At 34.2% G+C, this 19,109-nt stretch overlaps 1 protein-coding gene across 1 annotated transcript in view; it reads right to left on the bottom strand.

Annotated features, from left to right (window-relative positions):
* The window catches only part of LOC149785132 (uncharacterized), a 181,819-nt gene that overhangs the window by 46,917 nt on the left and 115,793 nt on the right, over positions 1-19,109 (bottom strand). Inside the window, exons 49-58 of the mRNA XM_089978894.1 lie at positions 17,985-18,088; positions 16,913-17,119; positions 16,302-16,476; positions 12,776-13,050; positions 10,535-10,684; positions 9,953-10,211; positions 8,875-9,020; positions 7,589-7,897; positions 6,914-7,094; positions 3,225-3,427 (exon numbers count right to left, since the gene is read on the bottom strand). Coding sequence (XP_089835020.1) covers positions 3,225-3,427; positions 6,914-7,094; positions 7,589-7,897; positions 8,875-9,020; positions 9,953-10,211; positions 10,535-10,684; positions 12,776-13,050; positions 16,302-16,476; positions 16,913-17,119; positions 17,985-18,088 — 2,009 coding nt within the window. The remainder of the gene's footprint in view (positions 1-3,224; positions 3,428-6,913; positions 7,095-7,588; positions 7,898-8,874; positions 9,021-9,952; positions 10,212-10,534; positions 10,685-12,775; positions 13,051-16,301; positions 16,477-16,912; positions 17,120-17,984; positions 18,089-19,109) is intronic.

Here is a 19,109-nt window from a genome sequence, read left to right as displayed (position 1 = left end):
AGATACATAAAAGAAAGCCAAATTTCTCTATATAAAAAAAGAAGTCAAATCAATCGGTAGCAGTAGTAGAAGTAGTATAGTAAGAGTTAAAAAAATGTGTTAATTCTTTAATCCTTAATTACATTCAGCACAACATTTATCTCATCTTTCTCTACCCAAGTTACATACTCACAAATTCTTTTTAACCAATCAACATAAATGATTTGGTTTGGAAATATTCAGTGTCATCAGCAGGAATTTATTCATAGGCTGAGCTGGTACAATTTTTCAATGGTCTTTTCTTTTTTGCAGTTAAGAATGTAAAAATACACAATGATAAATTTATCTAGTTAGATGGTGCTTGTAATATGGAAAATACATACATGTAAGAAAACATTCTTCATTGGAAATTTCCAGCTTTGAAATAAGCTTTTGTATTTACAACAAAATCTTCAAGGAATTTGTTGTAAAAATGCTTTGTTTATGCCAAATACTACTTTTTTCCTCTGTCTCTCTCTCTGACCCAATTTGTGAACTTCTTGCAGATATTAGCAACATTCATAAAACGGCTTTCAAATCAATTTTGTAAACACTGTATGTAGTAAAGTGGTAGGATTTGTCCACTAAATTAACCAAGCAGAACAGTCTAACAAGTGGCATGTAGACATGGGCTAAAAATAGATCTGCATTAGATCTAGCTAGGGATAACCAGGGAAAAGAAGATACAGTGGTTCTTTCAAGGGTGTTGAAATTGTTACAGTGGGTGGAACACTGTCAGCCAAATGGTATGGCTGATTGACATGGCATGTAAATTTTAAGTTTGTGTAGTTTGCCCCATGTTATTGACATTCTCTCTGCTTTGGATAGCAGACAGATTACAGTCCTCACCCTCCTTGATTTGTCTGCAGCATTTGACACAATAGACCATGATATATTACTTCACCGTCTCCAGCATGTATTTGGCATCCATGATACAACCTTACAAGTCCTACTTGGTCAACAGGACACAAATTGTGTCTGCAAATGGATTACACTCCAGCCCAGTTAATCTATGTTGTGGTATTCCACAGGGGTGTGGTCTTGGACCTGTTCTCTTCATTGTATACACTCAGCCACTCTCAAGTGTCATAGATCATCATCTAGTGTCTCACCAACTGTACGCTGATGACACCCAAATATACAAATCTAGCCACCCAACTGAAGGTGATGCTACAATCCAAGGTGTGGAGAGGTGCATTTCTGATGTGAAATCATGGATCATCGGACATGTAACAAGCTGCAGATGAATGATGATAAAACTGAGGCCATTCTGATAACAACAAAAAGCCTTTTTCAGTCACATCCTTTACCTCAAACAATACATACCAGTAAGACCAACATTAAATTCACAGTCAGTACGAAACCTAGGTGTTACTCTGGACAGTACTCTCACAATGTACCAGCATGTCATGAACATATGCAAGGCTGCATATCTTGAGCCGAGATGCAAATATCTTTCAGATGATGCCACTAAAACACTTGTATGTTCATTAGTACTTTCAAGACTGGACTATTGTAACTCAATTCTGTCTAGTTCATCTCAATATCTACTTCAGAAACTTTAAAAAGTTCAAAACACAGCTGCTCAGATCATACTTAGAGTACCACAATCAGTGCACACCTCCCTGCTGCTCTGTACCCAACACTGGCTATCCATTTGATCCAGAATCAAACAAAAAATTTGTTCTCTGTGCTTCGTTTCACTGATGGACTCTAGTCCAACATACCTATCTGATCTCATCCATGTGTACACTAGCAAGATACTTACGCACCTCTTCTGATAATTGGATACTCATTATTCCTACTACATATGGACAATGTTCTTTTTCATACCAGGGCCCAGCAATGTGGAATGAATTGCCCACTGAACTGAGACAAAAAGACAAAGTGATCCCATTCAAGAGTGTTCTTAAAACTCACTTATTTTGACTGCAAGAACAAACTTAAAGACCTAATAATGTTCCCTACCTTAAATATTTTCAGCATGTTGTTTATGTTTTTTAATTTCATGGTGTTTGTTTTTTGTAATAATATTTATTTGTTTTTCTTGTATTTTTTTATATTATAGGTGTTGTCTAATGTAAACTGCTTTGAGCTTCTAAAGATGAGGTGCTATACAAAGTCCTCATTATTATTATTATTATTATTATTATTATTCACGAGAAATAACAATTTAACAAATCTGCCAATAAATTCACTAACTGAAAATTTTTTTCAAAACTGATTTACATAATCTACCATGATGAAATGAATCATCTAACTTGTATTCAATTAAGTTTGATGTATAGATAGACAGATAAATGGACAAATAAACTGATTAATCCAAACCAAACAAAAATCAACCACCCCTCCAATTTTTAGAAGTAGCATTTATTAGCAACCCCAGATAGTGCCTATTCCTTATCGGTAAACTGGGCAAAAAGCTTAAGGAAAATGTATATGTTATCGTAGCATACCGGGATGCTAGGTACCCTGGATGTGTTCATGAAATTAAAAGCAACAATAATAATAATATGACAGTTAAATTCATGGCACCATGTAGGAAACGGGGAGTTTTTATATGGCCCAGCAGAGACGATGTTCAGGAAGTTAAACCTGAATTTATCATAGCGACTGGAATGCTTCCAGAATGTCTAAATTCTGGACGTCAGTGGGCATTCTCTGAGGATAGAAAATTTGATAACTGTTTACAGTGTATGCCAATGTTTTCTTCTGAATTAAATGACTTGTTAAGAAATATGTTATACAGTATCTGAATTGTCTGGTAGAAGAAAAATAAAGATTTTAACCCCTTATTTTCTTCCATACATTGAAATCTAGTGGACATAGTTTAATTTACTGTAGATATTTGAATTCTACTGGAAAAATGCTATAAGACTGCCAAGTTTCATGGAGATATCTATTTCAGATCAAACGTTATGGTGGAAATACTTATTTTATTAAATGTGTCGGGTCTGCGACTTAAATGAATTAAACATGCATGTAAAGAAGGCAAAAATTCACTGAAACGACAGTTTTTGCCAATATTCAAATAGTCATAACTTCTGAACTAATCAAAATGTTTCAAAAATTAAAACTGTTCTGAAGAGGTCGTAATGAGCTCCATAAGAATCAGTCATTAAAATGCAAATATGAAGACTTTGTAATTTTGACTGGGGTTGCTACATTCATCTTTTAAATTTTCAAAATAGACAAACTTAACTAACCTCTACATCACTCTGGTTATCCCGACATAGCCAGACAGACTTTATGGTGTCATTTGAACTCTGAAAGTGGGTGGGTGTAAACTCTCCCTGTCTGACATCAATATACATCATGACATCAGTATCAAAGACAGGTGGAGTCAGATCAACATAAAACCCATTGGAAGATGCTGTTGCTGTGGCTCCAGATCCAAGTACAGCTCGTACTGTGAAGGTAAAAGATAACATAAAAATATTCAAGGAACATGAATGCTTTGGAGCTAAAAGTATCATGTCTGAAAGCTTGTCCAAATACAAAACCAAAATTAGAATATGCACTATTGTATGTTCAAGGGATAGATACTTGTAACAATGTATTCCATTATCAAATGAAGAGTTGGGCATAAAAGATGAATTCTTCAGTGGTTTAAGTGGTTAGGGTGCCCACCTTGTATGTGGGAAGTCACAGGTTTGAACCCTGGCTGGGTCATGCCAAAGACTTATGGTACTAGCAGGTGCCTCGATTGGTGCTCAGCATTAAAGGATTGGTCATTAGTGCCTGGATAAGTGTGTGTGTTTTGGATTTTTAACGTAGCTTTAACAATTTTTCAGTCATATTGCTATGAAGCCTGCAGTGTGACAGTTTATAGATATGTCTAGCACTGGGGCATCATGTCACAAACTTGAAGCACGATGTCCCACCCAGTCACCAGGAAACCAGTCCTAACACTAACCTCTTAATGCTAAGCAACTAGCGAGGCAGATGTTAGTACCATTTTTAAAAGGCTTTAGTATGACCTGGCTGGGGTTCGATCCCATGACCTCTAATCATGGATGCTCTAACTGCTAGGTGGTGTCTGGATAATGTGTCTGGGTGGGGCATGATGCTACATATTCTGCGGCATGATGCCCCAGTTCTAGACATCACTACAAACTGCCACACAGCAGATACCACAGTGATATGACTGAAAAATTGTTAAAGCTATGTTACAAATGCAAATCACACACACACAGACCTAGCAAATGTACACATATAATGCAAACTTCCATTAGGCAATTTAAAAAAAAAAAAAAAAAAAAACAAAAAAAAACAATGAAAACTTTAACTGTGAATGTTTGTTATAAGCCATTTTAGGGATATCAGCAGATGCTAGAGTTCACCAACAACTATGTAGTTTCTAAGATATGATTTCCAACACGTATTGCAATCATAACATTGCTGACAATTCACTCTCTTCTGTAGACTAATCAAAGAGTATCATATTTTATTCTTTATGCACCGACTTCTGTGATCATTTCTTAAAGTTCATGTGACATAAATGTTCCACTTTTTTGATGCACTACTTACAGATAGCTGTGTCTTGTACCTAAACATGCAGTGACATATACCCATACAATCACATTGAAAATGGTCTCTTTAAGAACACTGGAATCAGGATTAGCAAAGTGTCCATATTATGGAAAGCCCATACAATTCAGAAATGTGACCCTTGTCCCAAAGAAGAGCTCCAAGTACATGAAAGATGCCAAGGATGAATACATAATGATACCAGTCGCATTCTATTAATACACAGGGCTGTTCTATTTAAACATACATGGAACTCAAGGAAGGCACTTTATAAAATATACATGCCAGAGTACTCTGATTACTCAGGAAGTTCATATAAAAATGATACAAATTTCTAAATTGCATTTTCAGATGACTATCCCAAATGTCAACACAGTAAACTCCAGTTGAGACTTGGGATCTACAATATATACCTCTTCATCTAAAATATTAAACTGTAAGAGAGCACCAATGCCAAACAACAAACTTTGCATTCATATAATCAATTTCTAAAGCATATTATCCAAGTGAAAGGGATTCTGGGATATGCTAGAGTATGCCAATCTTGACATTATTTGGCTCAACCCTAAAATATTTTAATAATAATAATAATAATAATAATAATAATAATAATAATGCTTTATTTATAGAGGGTGACTCATTAGTCAAGGACTATTCTCCCTTGAGGCCCTCTTAAGGAGAGTATAACAATGCACATTATATGAAGATGGCAATAATTACTGTTTATTTTAACATGTTTAGTGTTAAAATACTAAATTCCATTATCTGTTAGAAACACATACATGCTCATGATATCTTTTCTTAAATACTCTAATATTTTCAGCAGATTTTACATGTAGTGGAAGCTTAATCCATAGAACTGTACCAGAGTATTGAAAACTCTTTTTAAATTGCTCTGTTCTTGGTTTTGGTATTAGAATGTTTCCATGTGATATTGATCTCAACTGGTATTGTGCTGAAAAAGGCCTGAATAAGTCTTGAAGATACTCTGGTGCAGTTCCATGTAGACATTTATATAAAAGAACTGCCTTGTGAAAATCTATCCTGTCATATATTGTGAACCATTTGAGTTCTGTAAATAATGCTTTTGAGGGATGATCAATAGATGCATCTAAAATTACACGTGCTGCTCGTTTCTGAAGTTTATAAATCCTGTCAAGCTCAGATTTGGCACAGTTTCCCCATACATTAGAACAATAATCCATTGTTGGAAGAATATATGACTTGTAGTATATACTGCGAGTTTCCATAGGTAAATATTTCTTGATTCTGCTGAGAAGGGCAATTTTGGATGACAGTGTTTTACAAAGCTTATCAATATGGTCATTCCATAATAAATTATTATCCACAGACACACCTACAAGCCTTTCATGTTTGACATTTTAAAATATTTTAATGGGAAGTACTACTGGCAAGCAACAAATTTATTGCCAAGAAAGATCAAACAGCTCATGGAGGAGTAGAGATTATTCCCAGGTACAACTTAGATACCTCTGAAATCAACACAAATACAACAAAGTTTGTTGCTCTCTCATTTGCCTGCAAGAGAAAAAAGAAACCTATCACTGGTTGGTAGCCTCTAACATTCCATGACAACAATGTCTAATACAGCCAAGAGAAGTGCAGAGCAATAAATGACCCACAAACCAGGTTTAAAGATCACATCCGATGGTTTGGCAGTGATGCAAGAAACTGGACCATTGACTCCATAAAGGGACACTACCTCTTGACAGATTAACTCCAGTTTTTTTTTTTAAGTCTTTAAAACTTGTCACAAGGATTGATTCTACTGGACATAATGATTCCCACTACATCTTTACAGATTAACTCCAGTTTTTTTTTAAAAGTCTTTGGAACTTGTCACAAGCATTCATTCTACTGGACATAATGATTCCCACTATATCTTGACAGATTAACTCCAGGCTTTGTTTAAAAAGTCTTTGGAACTTGTCACAAGGATTCATTCTACTGGACATAATGATTCCCACTACATCTTGACAGATTAACTCCAGGCTTTTTTTGAAAAGTCTTTGGAACTTGTCATAAGGATTCATTCTACTGGACATAATGATTCCCACTACATCTTGACAGATTAACTCCAGGCTTTTTTTGAAAAGTCTTTGGAACTTGTCATAAGGATGGATTCTACTGGACATAATGATTCCTACTACCTCTGAACAGATTTCTGCAATGCTGTCTGAAGCTAACTAGAGTACACAGTCAAGAAAGGGAAGTAAACCTCACCATTAGTAACAAATCAGTTTTAACCCAAAGTTACAAACACATATCCTATGCACATTTGGAAAATAAGAATGGAAAGAAGTATTTCATACATGATCAGAACTGCCAAATATTAATGTCTTACGAGTAATATAATATACAGCTGGCACAATATCAGTCCCATTTTCAGTATCTACATTTATTTCTGGTTCAAGATAGAGATCTTTCAGAGTGAAGTTCAGTAGGGTGTCAGTGTTGCCATCACAAGCAGGATCACACACATAATGGGAACATGTATCTGAACAAGGAAGGCATGGGGAAAACACCTGAAATAAATTGTAATATACATAAAATAAATACAGTTATTAACATATAAATGAGACTAAATATTTTAAATGCCAAACAATGATACATGTTAAATCCTGTTTTATTGGACTTGTAAAAATAGAAAGTCAAGAACTCTACTGCATAAACACAGATTATGCATATACATGTACAATGATTTAAACAAATCCAGTCAGTCACATGTTTTAATAAGGAAAGGCAAGCAAATTAATCAATATCAATAAAATTCACATCCAAAATTTACTTCAAAGATAGCAAAAATCTATATTAGAAGTTCTTTGTAAGTGCAAATGATATTGAATGCATATTACCTTTACCCTAATAAAGGCACTGCAATAATGTGTTTCTCCATCCAAAAATAGGAAACAGAGACCAATTTTTATATGTTATATGAATAAAGACGCATACAATGTAAAAAAATAACGCAATGTTATACATATAAATTACAAAATCAATGTACAGATATATAGCTAACCTCTTTAAAATCTGCAAAGTCGGCCAAGCCATTCTGGGTCCCAATGCCAGCTTCATATCTTACTATTGGATTAGTTCCTGCACGGAAAGGTTCTCCATAGCGACACAAAGCACCAAGTTCTGGTGGAAGAATGAGATCCCTAAATGAGGCCCTGACAGTCCATGTTTGGAATAAATTATCCAGTGCTGGCAGGAAATTATCTTTATTCCATACATGCAGGTGAAGCTTGGTGTCAGTAGTAAATTGCGGAATTCCACATAACTGGTTGAGTTTCTCGTCATCAGTATACACATACAGACACCATGTCGCCTGAAGTTAATTATTTTTACAAAGGTTAGGTTAAATAAGCTCCATGTACAAAATAAGAATTCATAAAGCATGACTTCTAAAATAGATAAAAGATTAGAGGAATTTTTGTAAATATGAAATGAGAACTCCCATTTTATTTTCAAGCAGAAGAAACATAGACAACAACTTCAAAGATTATTCAAAACATATTTTCTTACCAAATAAGTGAATAAATGATAAACAAGTCTGTCTTGTCATAACTCATTATCCCCCTGCATGCCATGTTTATACATTATTAGGTAGTATCCTACTTATGAGCGTTGTGACATAAACATCATGTATTATACACCAAAAGTGTAGTTCTACATTGACACCAAATAATATACACTTTCTACTCTCATTAAAAATACATTAGAAAAAAAAAACATTTATGAGACCAGATCTTTTCAGGCCAAAAAATTTCTGGTCTGGAGTTTATTTCACTTTTTGGTCTTAGAACCAAAGTGGACTGACTATTTTGAACTGCACAGATCAACCTTTGCAAAATGTAGGATAAGATTAAGATCTGGAATAAGGGGGCCAGGACACAAAGATTGTGAATCCAATAAACCAATGAAAAAAGGGAGAAGCAAAATTTTCACCATCTAGGAAAACAATGTCTTTAATACACCTAAGCATCTGGCTAAATGAAAATCTCTTGGAAACAAATGTTTAGAATGCAATCAGAAGCAAAACCCCAAAATGCATTTCCCATCCTCATTTCAGATGCAAATTAAAAGAATCTCCAGGGAACAATGAATCAAGATTAGAAGCCCTTGTTATTGGAAAGGTGATTCATAAATTGACTTCAAATTGAAAGCAAAACACACTGTAGAATATTTATGGATGGACACAGAGAAATAGAAAAGAAATGGTAGATAATTTTCAAATAGTACTGATGCAACATGAGGAAACAAAACTGAAGAGACTGGGTATAAAAGTTTAAACTGTTGCTTTACCTTAAGTTCCTCTTTTACAGCAGAAAAAGATATCTTGTACCGATGGAATTCCTCAGCAGGATTAAATGACAACGTGGTCTTTAGAGACAAAGGATAGCTGGAATCATTGTAAAATCGGCACCAGACAACTGAGTATGGTTCAGGTCCTATCAAGTAAATTAGGCAAGGATCTAAACAATTAGCTAGAAAGATAATAATTATGAAAATAAAGAATACTTATAAATTACTGAAAGTAATGAATGCCCATGCTAGATAAAACAGATTCGAACTGCTGATTTAGCTACTTTCTTATAAAATCTCAATGAAATTTTATTTTTTCCTCAATCCACCCATTCTGAAGTTACTGAAGAAAAGCAAAACAATGATTGTCATGGACAAAATCCATTTCAAATCTTTTTGCATCAAATTTAATTTAATTCAAATAGTACTTTCTTAATAAGATAACAATTACAATAGGTTCATATGCATGTCAATGTATGGTCACATACAGACATATGGCAAAATTCAACCCTAGAAATACTTGACCTGAAATCATTACAACGTTTAGTGTAAAACATGCAGATCGCTATTCAATATTTAATTCTCAGAAATAATTGATGCACTCCTGCAAAGTTCAATATAATTTGCAAGACTATTTTAATAGGAATAAAACAATGGCAGAGCAGAACATTTCATGGCAATATTTTAAATAACTCTGAAGACATTTTATTTCCAAGTTTAAACTGATTTGTAAATTGTAGTGTGGACACTTGTATGAATTCAGTGCTAGATTTAAACAATTAAACTCAAGAATTAAAGTGCATTGAAAACACTTAAGATGGACTAACAATATTTTTGTGCAAATCAAGTTGACTGTTTTTAAAATGTATCATAATTAATAAAAATATTTTTCAGCATGATTGTGAATATTTTAATTCATATTTTTGAATCTTCTTCAACTTTTACTTTGATATCTGATAATTTCATATTACTGTACACAAACCTGTATATATTTGGAATAAATATGCTCTTTGTGCAATATGACATGGAATACAGATTTTGTTATTACTGAATATTAACTATATCGTGGCACACAAACCTGTATATATTTGGAATCCACACGCTCTTTGTGTTACATGACTGGGAATATTGATGTTGGTATTATTGTGCTTTAACTGTTGCTTGACTTTGTCATCCACTTTGATCCATGGAACAGTGCTTCTTGTGTCTGTTGTAGTAGCAACAGTAGTGGTGGGTATAACTGTAGTCTGGTTTTCTCCTGTCACATGGTAGGTTAGATTTGTATAATAGGCTTTTGCCTCTAAATATGATGAACAGTTGCATGTACAGTTGATGGGCTGAAAACAATAACAATGCTTGAATTTAAAACCTGCATCCGATAATTTCTTTGTAATTTGCTATTTGTTTATCTTACTTTACATATATTGCATGCAAAATGAGAAGATAGAAAAACACATCTTTATAAAATACCAGCAAAAAGATTTCTCTGCATATTAAATGTATAAAACACATAGGTAAACTTGTCTTCAATTTTTTCAAGGCTACAATGCTTTATGTTTGAGCTTAAAATTGCATTTTACATTTAAGGCACCTGTTGGCATGAAAATGTCCATCCATCTGTTTGTATGTCTGTCTCTATTTATTTATGAAGCGTACTTACAACAGGGGTGCCAAAGCAGCAGGAGCACACATCAGTAGTCCAGTCTGGTTCCTCCACAAAGTGGAAGGTATCTAGCAATGACACGTCTCCATCCCAAAACAGGATTTCTGTAACTGCTTTGCCATTGCCGTCAGCAGCTTTTATTGACAACTAAGGTACAAGAAAATATTTGTAAGAAAGGATTATTTTTAATTCTAGTTGTAAATTGTAAAAGAATGACAATTTATAACCTGATATTAAAGCTCCAGATAAGACGTATTTGATTAGTTTACATAAGCAGTTGAATAAAAATCCATAAATATTTTATTGCATCTTAACTATCCAAAATTTATGCAAACTGAAGCAATTAGTCTAAATTTGTCAATGCATTGCTGTTTATGTTTCTGATGATGGTGCTCTTACTCAATATAAACTATCGGGATTAGTTCAGTTGGTCTGTACACAATTTAAATAACAGTAATTGGTCCCAGTTAGAATACTCTATCAATCAGAGCTATAGAATCAAATGCACCTTGAATCAGTTTTGATCACAAAGCCTTTTGAGATATTCTTAGGCATAATGAATGTCCTGATGATTCAAAATTCAGTCTGGTGTAATGCTCATAAAATAACACACCAAATTAAAAGAAAAAAGTCATCAGCAGTTCCAAAATTCAGTCTGGTGTAATGCTCACAAAATAACACACCAAATTAAAAGAAAAAAGTCATCAGCAGTTCCAAAATTCAGTCTGGTGTGATGCTCACAAAATAACACACCAAATTAAAAGAAAAAAGACATCAGTAGTTCAAAAATTCAGTCTGGTGTAATGCTCACAAAATAACACACCAAAATTAAAAGAAAAAAGACATCAGTAGTTCCAAACTTAGATATTTTAAAAAATGGCAGTGTCCTGGAATAATTCATTCTTAGTGCAGGAGATCATTGACAACAGCACAAAAGATTTAATTGATTTGAATTACTTCAAATCAATAAGAAACTTTCATGCAATATGTTTACATAATTGAGTCTGCAGCCACCAGTGCAGATGGAAAAGTGATACTTAACATCTTACTAATATAGGCAAGATAATAATGCAAATGAGATAAAAACCATCATAAAGTAAAATTTAAAACTCTGATCAATGTTTGAATCTACAACATACAATGTCAGTATGGCTAGACTTCAAATCATGAATGCTCTACATTCATTTTTATTCATGGGTCACCAATTTTCATACATTTTGTTGTTTCCTCTGAGCACAGATTTGGAAGACAAGATGTCTTAGAAAGTGACATTAATAAAAAAAATCTAACCATGAGAAACTGAACATAACATTCAGGTAATCAAACAAAATTCACTGAAGCGTGAAATATAGGTCACAGTGACCTATTTTTTATTGTGGCTGTAGAACTCCTAATAAAGAACTTAAATAAAAGTCATCAGCAATAGTATCTGAGAAAATGGCATAAATGCAATTCTGATCTCGGTGCTGACATACACAGGCTGATGATTTGTTTGTTTCTTGATGTTTAACAGCACATCACCACATAGTGCCGAGGCAATGGGAATAAAGTATCTTGTCAAGAGATGCACCACAGCAAACAACAAAAATTGATCTGGGCATAGATTAAAACTAGCAGCCTTCATCTTATGAGTCCAGCATGCTAACACATAAGCCAATGTTGCTTCTCAGAGACAAACCTCATAACAGATATAATTCATCCAAAATCATGGACTGCTATGCAATCCCCCCAAAAAACCAAAACAACAAAACAAAAAACCATTAAGGTACAGAATATATGTATGTATAGGGTTTAATCACATGCCAGTACAGTACTGGCTATGTGGTGCCAATCAAAAGTCAAGTTAAAAAATAAAATAAAAATTATTTGCTAAAATATACAGAGAATTTAAAAGTATACCTGACAACTTGTCATCTATATGCTAGAAAGATCCATACAAAAATTTGAGATTTAATTTTCTCTTCAAATATTTTACCATCCTTAAATGAATTCATGTCATAACGATTATTAACATGCGGAAGAAATTTTATGATCATAAAATATTCATGCAAATATGTAACATAGAAAATTAATCCCAGGTTATAAATATTGTGATTTTATTTCAGACACAGACTTCTTAATGGGACGAAAATGAGAGACAGAGAGAAAGCATTTGCACTTTCTGAAAGAAAGGCATAGGAATACATTTGCATAATTCATTCAAGTGTTTTTATGTTTCTTGATTTCACACATATGTACCTCATAATCCCCACCATTCTCCATGTCAGCTGAGCCAAAGTAACCACCAGAAAACATGTGTTCCGACTTAGTGTCTCTGGCTAGTTTGATTGTCATTTCATCAGTGAGGTTATTGATGAGAATATTGGCCTCTCTGTACACTATGTTCCAATCTATTCTGCTCTTGTCTCTGAATCCAGACATATTTAAAGCTTTCCAAGTCATTTTGTCTTTGAAAGATATGTGTCTGCTTGGACAGGAAGGACCAATGGGATTTTGCAGTTGTAACAGCACACCTGTAGAAAAAATGTAAAAAGAAGATGTAACTCAAGTAGATAGGTAATTACTGGTATGTAGAATCCCAGCAGGTGAAACTCAAAACTATCCAAAATCTAAGTTTTTTAATGTTTTATAAACATGTTTGTGTTGCTTTAATTCTTTGAATTAAAAAGGTGCTTTTGACAAGGTTCAAGCAAAGATGAGGAAACATGTGGCAAACTCAAAATAAGATAACTATAACATTACCAGAAGAACTAAACAATAGTCATAATGAACGTTTATGCACAACAAAAATACAGAAGATTTAAAACATGATTGTAAGAAAACAAAGGGTACACGCATATATGCATTCATCCTCTCTCTCTCTCTCTTTCTCTCAGTCAAGCCACTATTCATTATTACCAATATTCTAAAATATAAAAATGCATAACTATAATAACATCAATACTTTATTAAAATATTTGGCTCTCTCTGTGGGGCTACTCACAGGCTAGAATCTAAATGTACATGACTATGATGATTCCCAATTGGTGCTAGGCTGATCCCAGCATTACAGCGAATTCTGGGCTAATCGCTTAAATAGGTATGCACTAGGCTGATCCCAGTATAATAGTGTATTCTGGGCTAATCCCATCTCAAGTAAATCTATGCTAGGCTGATCCCAGCATTACAGTATATTCTGGACTGATCCCAGTTCAAGTATAATTGATGCTAGGCCGATCCCAGCATTGAAGTGTATGCTGGACTGATCACAGCTCAAGTAGACTATATACTAGGCTGATCCCAGGATTACAGTGTATTTTGGACTGATCCCAGCTCAAGTATAATTGATGTTAGGCTGATCCCAGCAGTGAAGTGTATTCTGGGCTGATCACAGCTCAAGTAGGCTATGTACTAGGCTGATCCCAGGATACTAGTGTATTCTGAGTTGATCCATCTTCAAGTAAATCTATGCTAGGCTGATCCCAGGATGCTAGTGTATTCTGAGCTGATCCATCTTCAAGTAAATCTATACTAGGCTGATTCCAGCATTACAATGTATTCTGGGCCGATCCCAGCTCAAGTATAATTGGTGATAGGCTGATCCCAGCATTAAAGTGTATTCTGGGCTGATCCCATCTTAACTATATCTTCGCTAAACTAATCCCTCATAAGAGTTTATTCTGGGTTACTCTCAGATTAGTGGAATAGAGCAAGGCTGATCCCTGGGGCACTGAAAATATATTTTTACTCTTTCCTATCTGAAACTATAAAAGAAATATATTAGACAGGCATGGCCTTTATGTCGTTAGTATAGCATATGAGTATCCAATTGGGGGAAATGCACTGTAGCCCAGGGAAGCCTCATGAGCAAGTATTGAAACAAAGGCATCGACAATGTAAAAGCACAATCCACCATGTGGGCACCAATGGGTGTTTTGTGGGTTGATGGCAGGCCAGCAAAAATCCATGAGATTAGTTTGATCCTGAGACTCCAAATCCATTGTCTGTACCTCCGAAAAGTCAATGAAGTGACAGATCATGTGGTATTCTACATAATCATGCGATGTTACATACAGATTATCTACTTTGGTTGGCTCTTTGAATTCAGCTGCTGATGCCAACCAATAGGAAGAGTTCTGATTATGCACACTACATGTGATCCTGCAACAAGCCCAATGTAGGCAGCAAGTAAAGAGGCTAATAATAGCTTCTTGCACAATTCCCTGTCTGTCTCTCAATTTCAAGATACATGTACCACACCCTTATATATATGTTAGCTAATGACTAAGCCTTATAATTCAACATTACATCAGCTTACCACACCACCCATTCCTCCCTTAATGGTCATTATCATACAAAGCCCATTTCAAAACTGGCAATTCGTACTTAAAATAACTCAGGAAAATCAAGTTGTGCATAAACTAAAATTTATAAATTATAATTCAGTTTTATCTCCAACTGAAACAGAATAACAATGGCAACTAAGTATTGGAGACAGGCTAGAATATCTGGGGATATTCTTTAGGTATAAAGTAACATTATACAAAAGTTTCATTTGAATACAGAACTAATGAAGAAGATGTATCATTTCACAAAATATTTAAGACACTATTTAAGTGCTTTTAAAATGTTGTCATTTGCCACCATAAAAGTGATATCCAGACCTACCAACCCTGACGAGTCCATCTCAGTAAGGCAGTTGATTTATTTCTGTAAGATTGACCAGTTTTCAGTAAGGTGTAACAAAATATAAATAACTGCTATTGTTAAGCTGGAAAACGTAATTAAAAGTATCAATGGTAAACATTATGTTCAACTTGTAAAGTACGTGTTAACTTTATTTACCACTAGTACAGTAGCACAAACTCTAGTTCCAAACCCTATGGAGCTCAACGGCTTGTTGCTATCTCTCAACTTGACATAATTCTTGGAAATTCTTTTCCATTTCACATGACAAAGACAATCATATCTCCTGCCACGAGACATACCCAAATTGGCACATGATGTCCAATAAACGTAATTGTGTCCTTTCCAGCTTTTGTTCACAAGAAACTGAATACTCCGTTTTATTCTTCTGTGTTGATTGTTCACACTTTTCTAGATGCTTATTTTCCCTTTTGTCTTAAACATGCATCACTTTCTGGGTACCATTTAAAAAAATTCTATAATCAACAGTTTGATCATGCAGATGCTATGCATGAACAAACAGGTGCAGTTTAAAGTATCTGGGGTGCTGCTGTAAAGTTAGTCTGGTTCCCTGACTAATTTCACTAATTCTAAGATGAAACCCAGATCCAAATAAAACATGGATGAACAGATTATCTGGATTTTTTGGCAACGATCATTTTTCTGTAGTTTTTGCTAGTATGCCGCAAGTCCATATTTTAAGGGTAATTTTTTTTAAGACTTTAGGCAAAATCATAAGACCTGGCAGGTCTGGATGGATATCTATGTATCATCGGTAACACTGATAAGAAATACCTCTGTATTTCCGGTAAACGGCATGAAAGATACCCATGTATTGCTGGTAAGAGACATAAGAAATAAAAATCAGGGCACACATTATAAAACATTCAAATCATATGTTTAAAGACATAAGATGAAGAAACCTGAAAATCTTTGTCAACTTCACCAGTATTTGCCAATTTAAACAGCCATGTGTTTACCTTTTCTTCAACATATTTAAATCTACACCACTTTCAGCAAGGGGCAAAACTTATTTGAATTGTATGATATATGGAAAGATGTCCTTGTCTGGCAGATATTAATAAGCAATTGAGCTCACCATTAACTTCCACATCTGATCCCCACCAGACAACATCTTTCATTAAGTCCGATCCCTCCCCAACATGTCCTGGTAAGGGTACTGAGGCGTCATGTAATACTGGTGATGTTTGTACACTAATTGATAGGCCAGCTTTATTCACAGCAGTCAGTCTGATGATATAAGGCACAGAGTGCTAATTTAAAGAAAAAAATTATTATTTATGTAGTATTTTACAAAATCGGTACTTCTTTAAAACATATACATAATGTAGGTTAGACATGTTCACAAAAGATTCCAATGTATCAGGATAATGATCTTTACAACAGCATGACATGTGTGATCTTGTAGCACTGTGGACAGTAAAAAAATATAGGATCAATAACATCAAAATTTATTACTATGAACTACATTAATGTATATATTCAATATGTAGAATTTTACCTCCATTTAAACATAAAATATTGCCAATAGAATGTAGACATCCCTGACATGCCTAAACGTTTAGGAGATGATTGTCAAATTAAATTGAAATAAGTCTGTTTAACCACTTTATTTAATGAAAATTTAACTGGAAATGCACCCTCCTAATAATTCAAATCACTGCATCAAACAATTCAACTTGTACATACTGTGAGATTCAGCTCAACAAAAGCATAATCACTATAGTTGGAAGACAGCTTTATTTCTGGAATGAGAAGACTCTGTGTTGATGTTTGTCTGTCACAGGTCGAGTTCTGCCATAGAGAAATTTCATAATGGTCTATGGATGATTCCATATCATCAAATCCCTGCCAATATGCATGGATACTGCTGTTGCTCATTGTGTAGGACACAGGCTGAAATAATGGAGAAAATTGTACCCATGGTATAATACTCATTTAGTATTACAGTTGTATATTATTATCACAGATTATCATAAAGACCATTTATTAAAACTGATACCATCACGGTGCCACCCTGTTCAGGCTTGAGAATGCAAATAAGGCCTGATGTGCCTTCCTGTGTATCATAAGAGGTGACTCAGGGAGTTTGAATCCTAACCATCAAGTTGGCTACTTCGGTGATTTTTGGGTATGGCACTTTATTATAATTACCTCAGCGCTAAATAACCTAGTGCCATAAAACAATGAAACAAACCTTGAATAAGTCATAATTTTCTTTTTCATTAACTTTGGATCCTTCACCCCAACAAATTGCTAAAATAATAGTTTTTTAACTGAGAGAGGTAACAATTCAAATTAATTAATCATTGCACAACTGTGTGTGTCAGGAATTACAAACAGGATCTAGCAAGACAGCCATTTTAATTTTTCTTTATTAAAAATATCATAGAACATAGCAAAAAACATGCTTAGCGTGTGATCTAGAGTCTAGATGACAGAAAATAGTTTTCTCATTTTGTAGGTTTAGGTTAGTAAATAATATTTTGGTTATACTTGACTGTAAATGTTTAAAAACCAGTACTATGTTTTAGTCAATTATTTCATTTTTAATGCATTTAATATGCTGAAAACCAACTGTAAGCAATAATGTTGACTTCTATGAACAGTACCATTTGTAGAAAAAGTTACCATTCGTTGATATCAAGATTTTAACAGTGTTTGACTAAAACCATCTGTCACATTACCATATGTGATTCAATACTTCCATGTTGGGATGAAATAATACTTTCAAGTTTTTGATAAGGATATTTAGATTTACCATATCAAAGTAGGGTCCTGATCGAATCTTGCCCATTGTTGGAGGCGTAACATCTATTGTAGCTGGATGGACTGTCATGTTACATTCTCCTGCTTTGTCTGCACCTGTAAAAATTTAAAAAGATGGTTGTCATAAGTGTCTTTACAGCAGTTAGTATAGCTGCCTGGTGATGCCAATGACCCATTCTGAAACTTAGTTCACTTCAAAAGAAAGCCACCTCTAATGTGAACACAGTTTCCACTGATCTCACAAGTTTGTTTCACAGAAAGGTTGTCACCAACTCTAGCATAACTTTTAGAAGCCAGAATCAGTCACTCAATGTGGGCTATTTTTTGGAACAGGTATATATACATTTCATGTTGCAGTTAAAATAATAAATCAACCAATGTAAACTCTGAAAATCTAACATGTCTAAATATCTGAATTGTATTTATTAAAAAAAAGAAAAAATGCCCAATTTCTTAGAATTTTATGAATATCTGTAATAAGGATGGTAAATATTTCACTGGAAGTGATAGAAGGGTGGAGTTGTAAAGGGTGGAGTTGCTTCAGAGTACTATTTTTGCTTAAACTATATACAGTCAAACCCAGTTATCTTGATTACATCAGGGGTGTCAAAAAATCATTGATATAACTGGGTCCCTTTGATATCAGGGTTTAGTTGACAAATCTACTGCAGCAGAAAAATGATTATGCATCTGAAGTACCAAAAATTAGCAGTTTTGTTTCTAAAAATAAAAGGCACTTCTAATGCACAACAAAAATAATAAATTCAGTCATGCCTGGTTGCAGAAAAAAGAAGATTGGAGGTCTTTTAAATGAGATTGAGTAACAAGTCACACATTTTTACAACATTTAAGTTACTGCAACAATGTAAGAGGTTTAAACTTGTTTTTATTTCCCTTTGAATAGCCTCAGTATGACAATGGTTTTCTCACGGTGTCCAAAATCTAGGCCAATATAAGTACATGTACATGTAAGACAATACATTTTTTTTTTGAAAAGTATTTTCTTTTGTTAGAGCTGACTTGTGACTGGCAGAAAAGTGCAACTTGATGAATCTTTCCTCTGTACCGGAAAAAGACGTTGTCAGTATTAATGTACCAACAAACTGTAAAATGTGTT

Source organism: Sinohyriopsis cumingii, chromosome 13 (assembly GCF_028554795.1).
Source record: "Sinohyriopsis cumingii isolate HCF-2022 chromosome 13, ASM2855479v2, whole genome shotgun sequence".
In the NCBI taxonomy this organism is placed as follows: domain Eukaryota; kingdom Metazoa; phylum Mollusca; class Bivalvia; order Unionida; family Unionidae; genus Sinohyriopsis; species Sinohyriopsis cumingii.
Note: the sequence above shows the minus strand (reverse complement) of the source record. Positions and strands in the feature narration are given on the sequence as shown.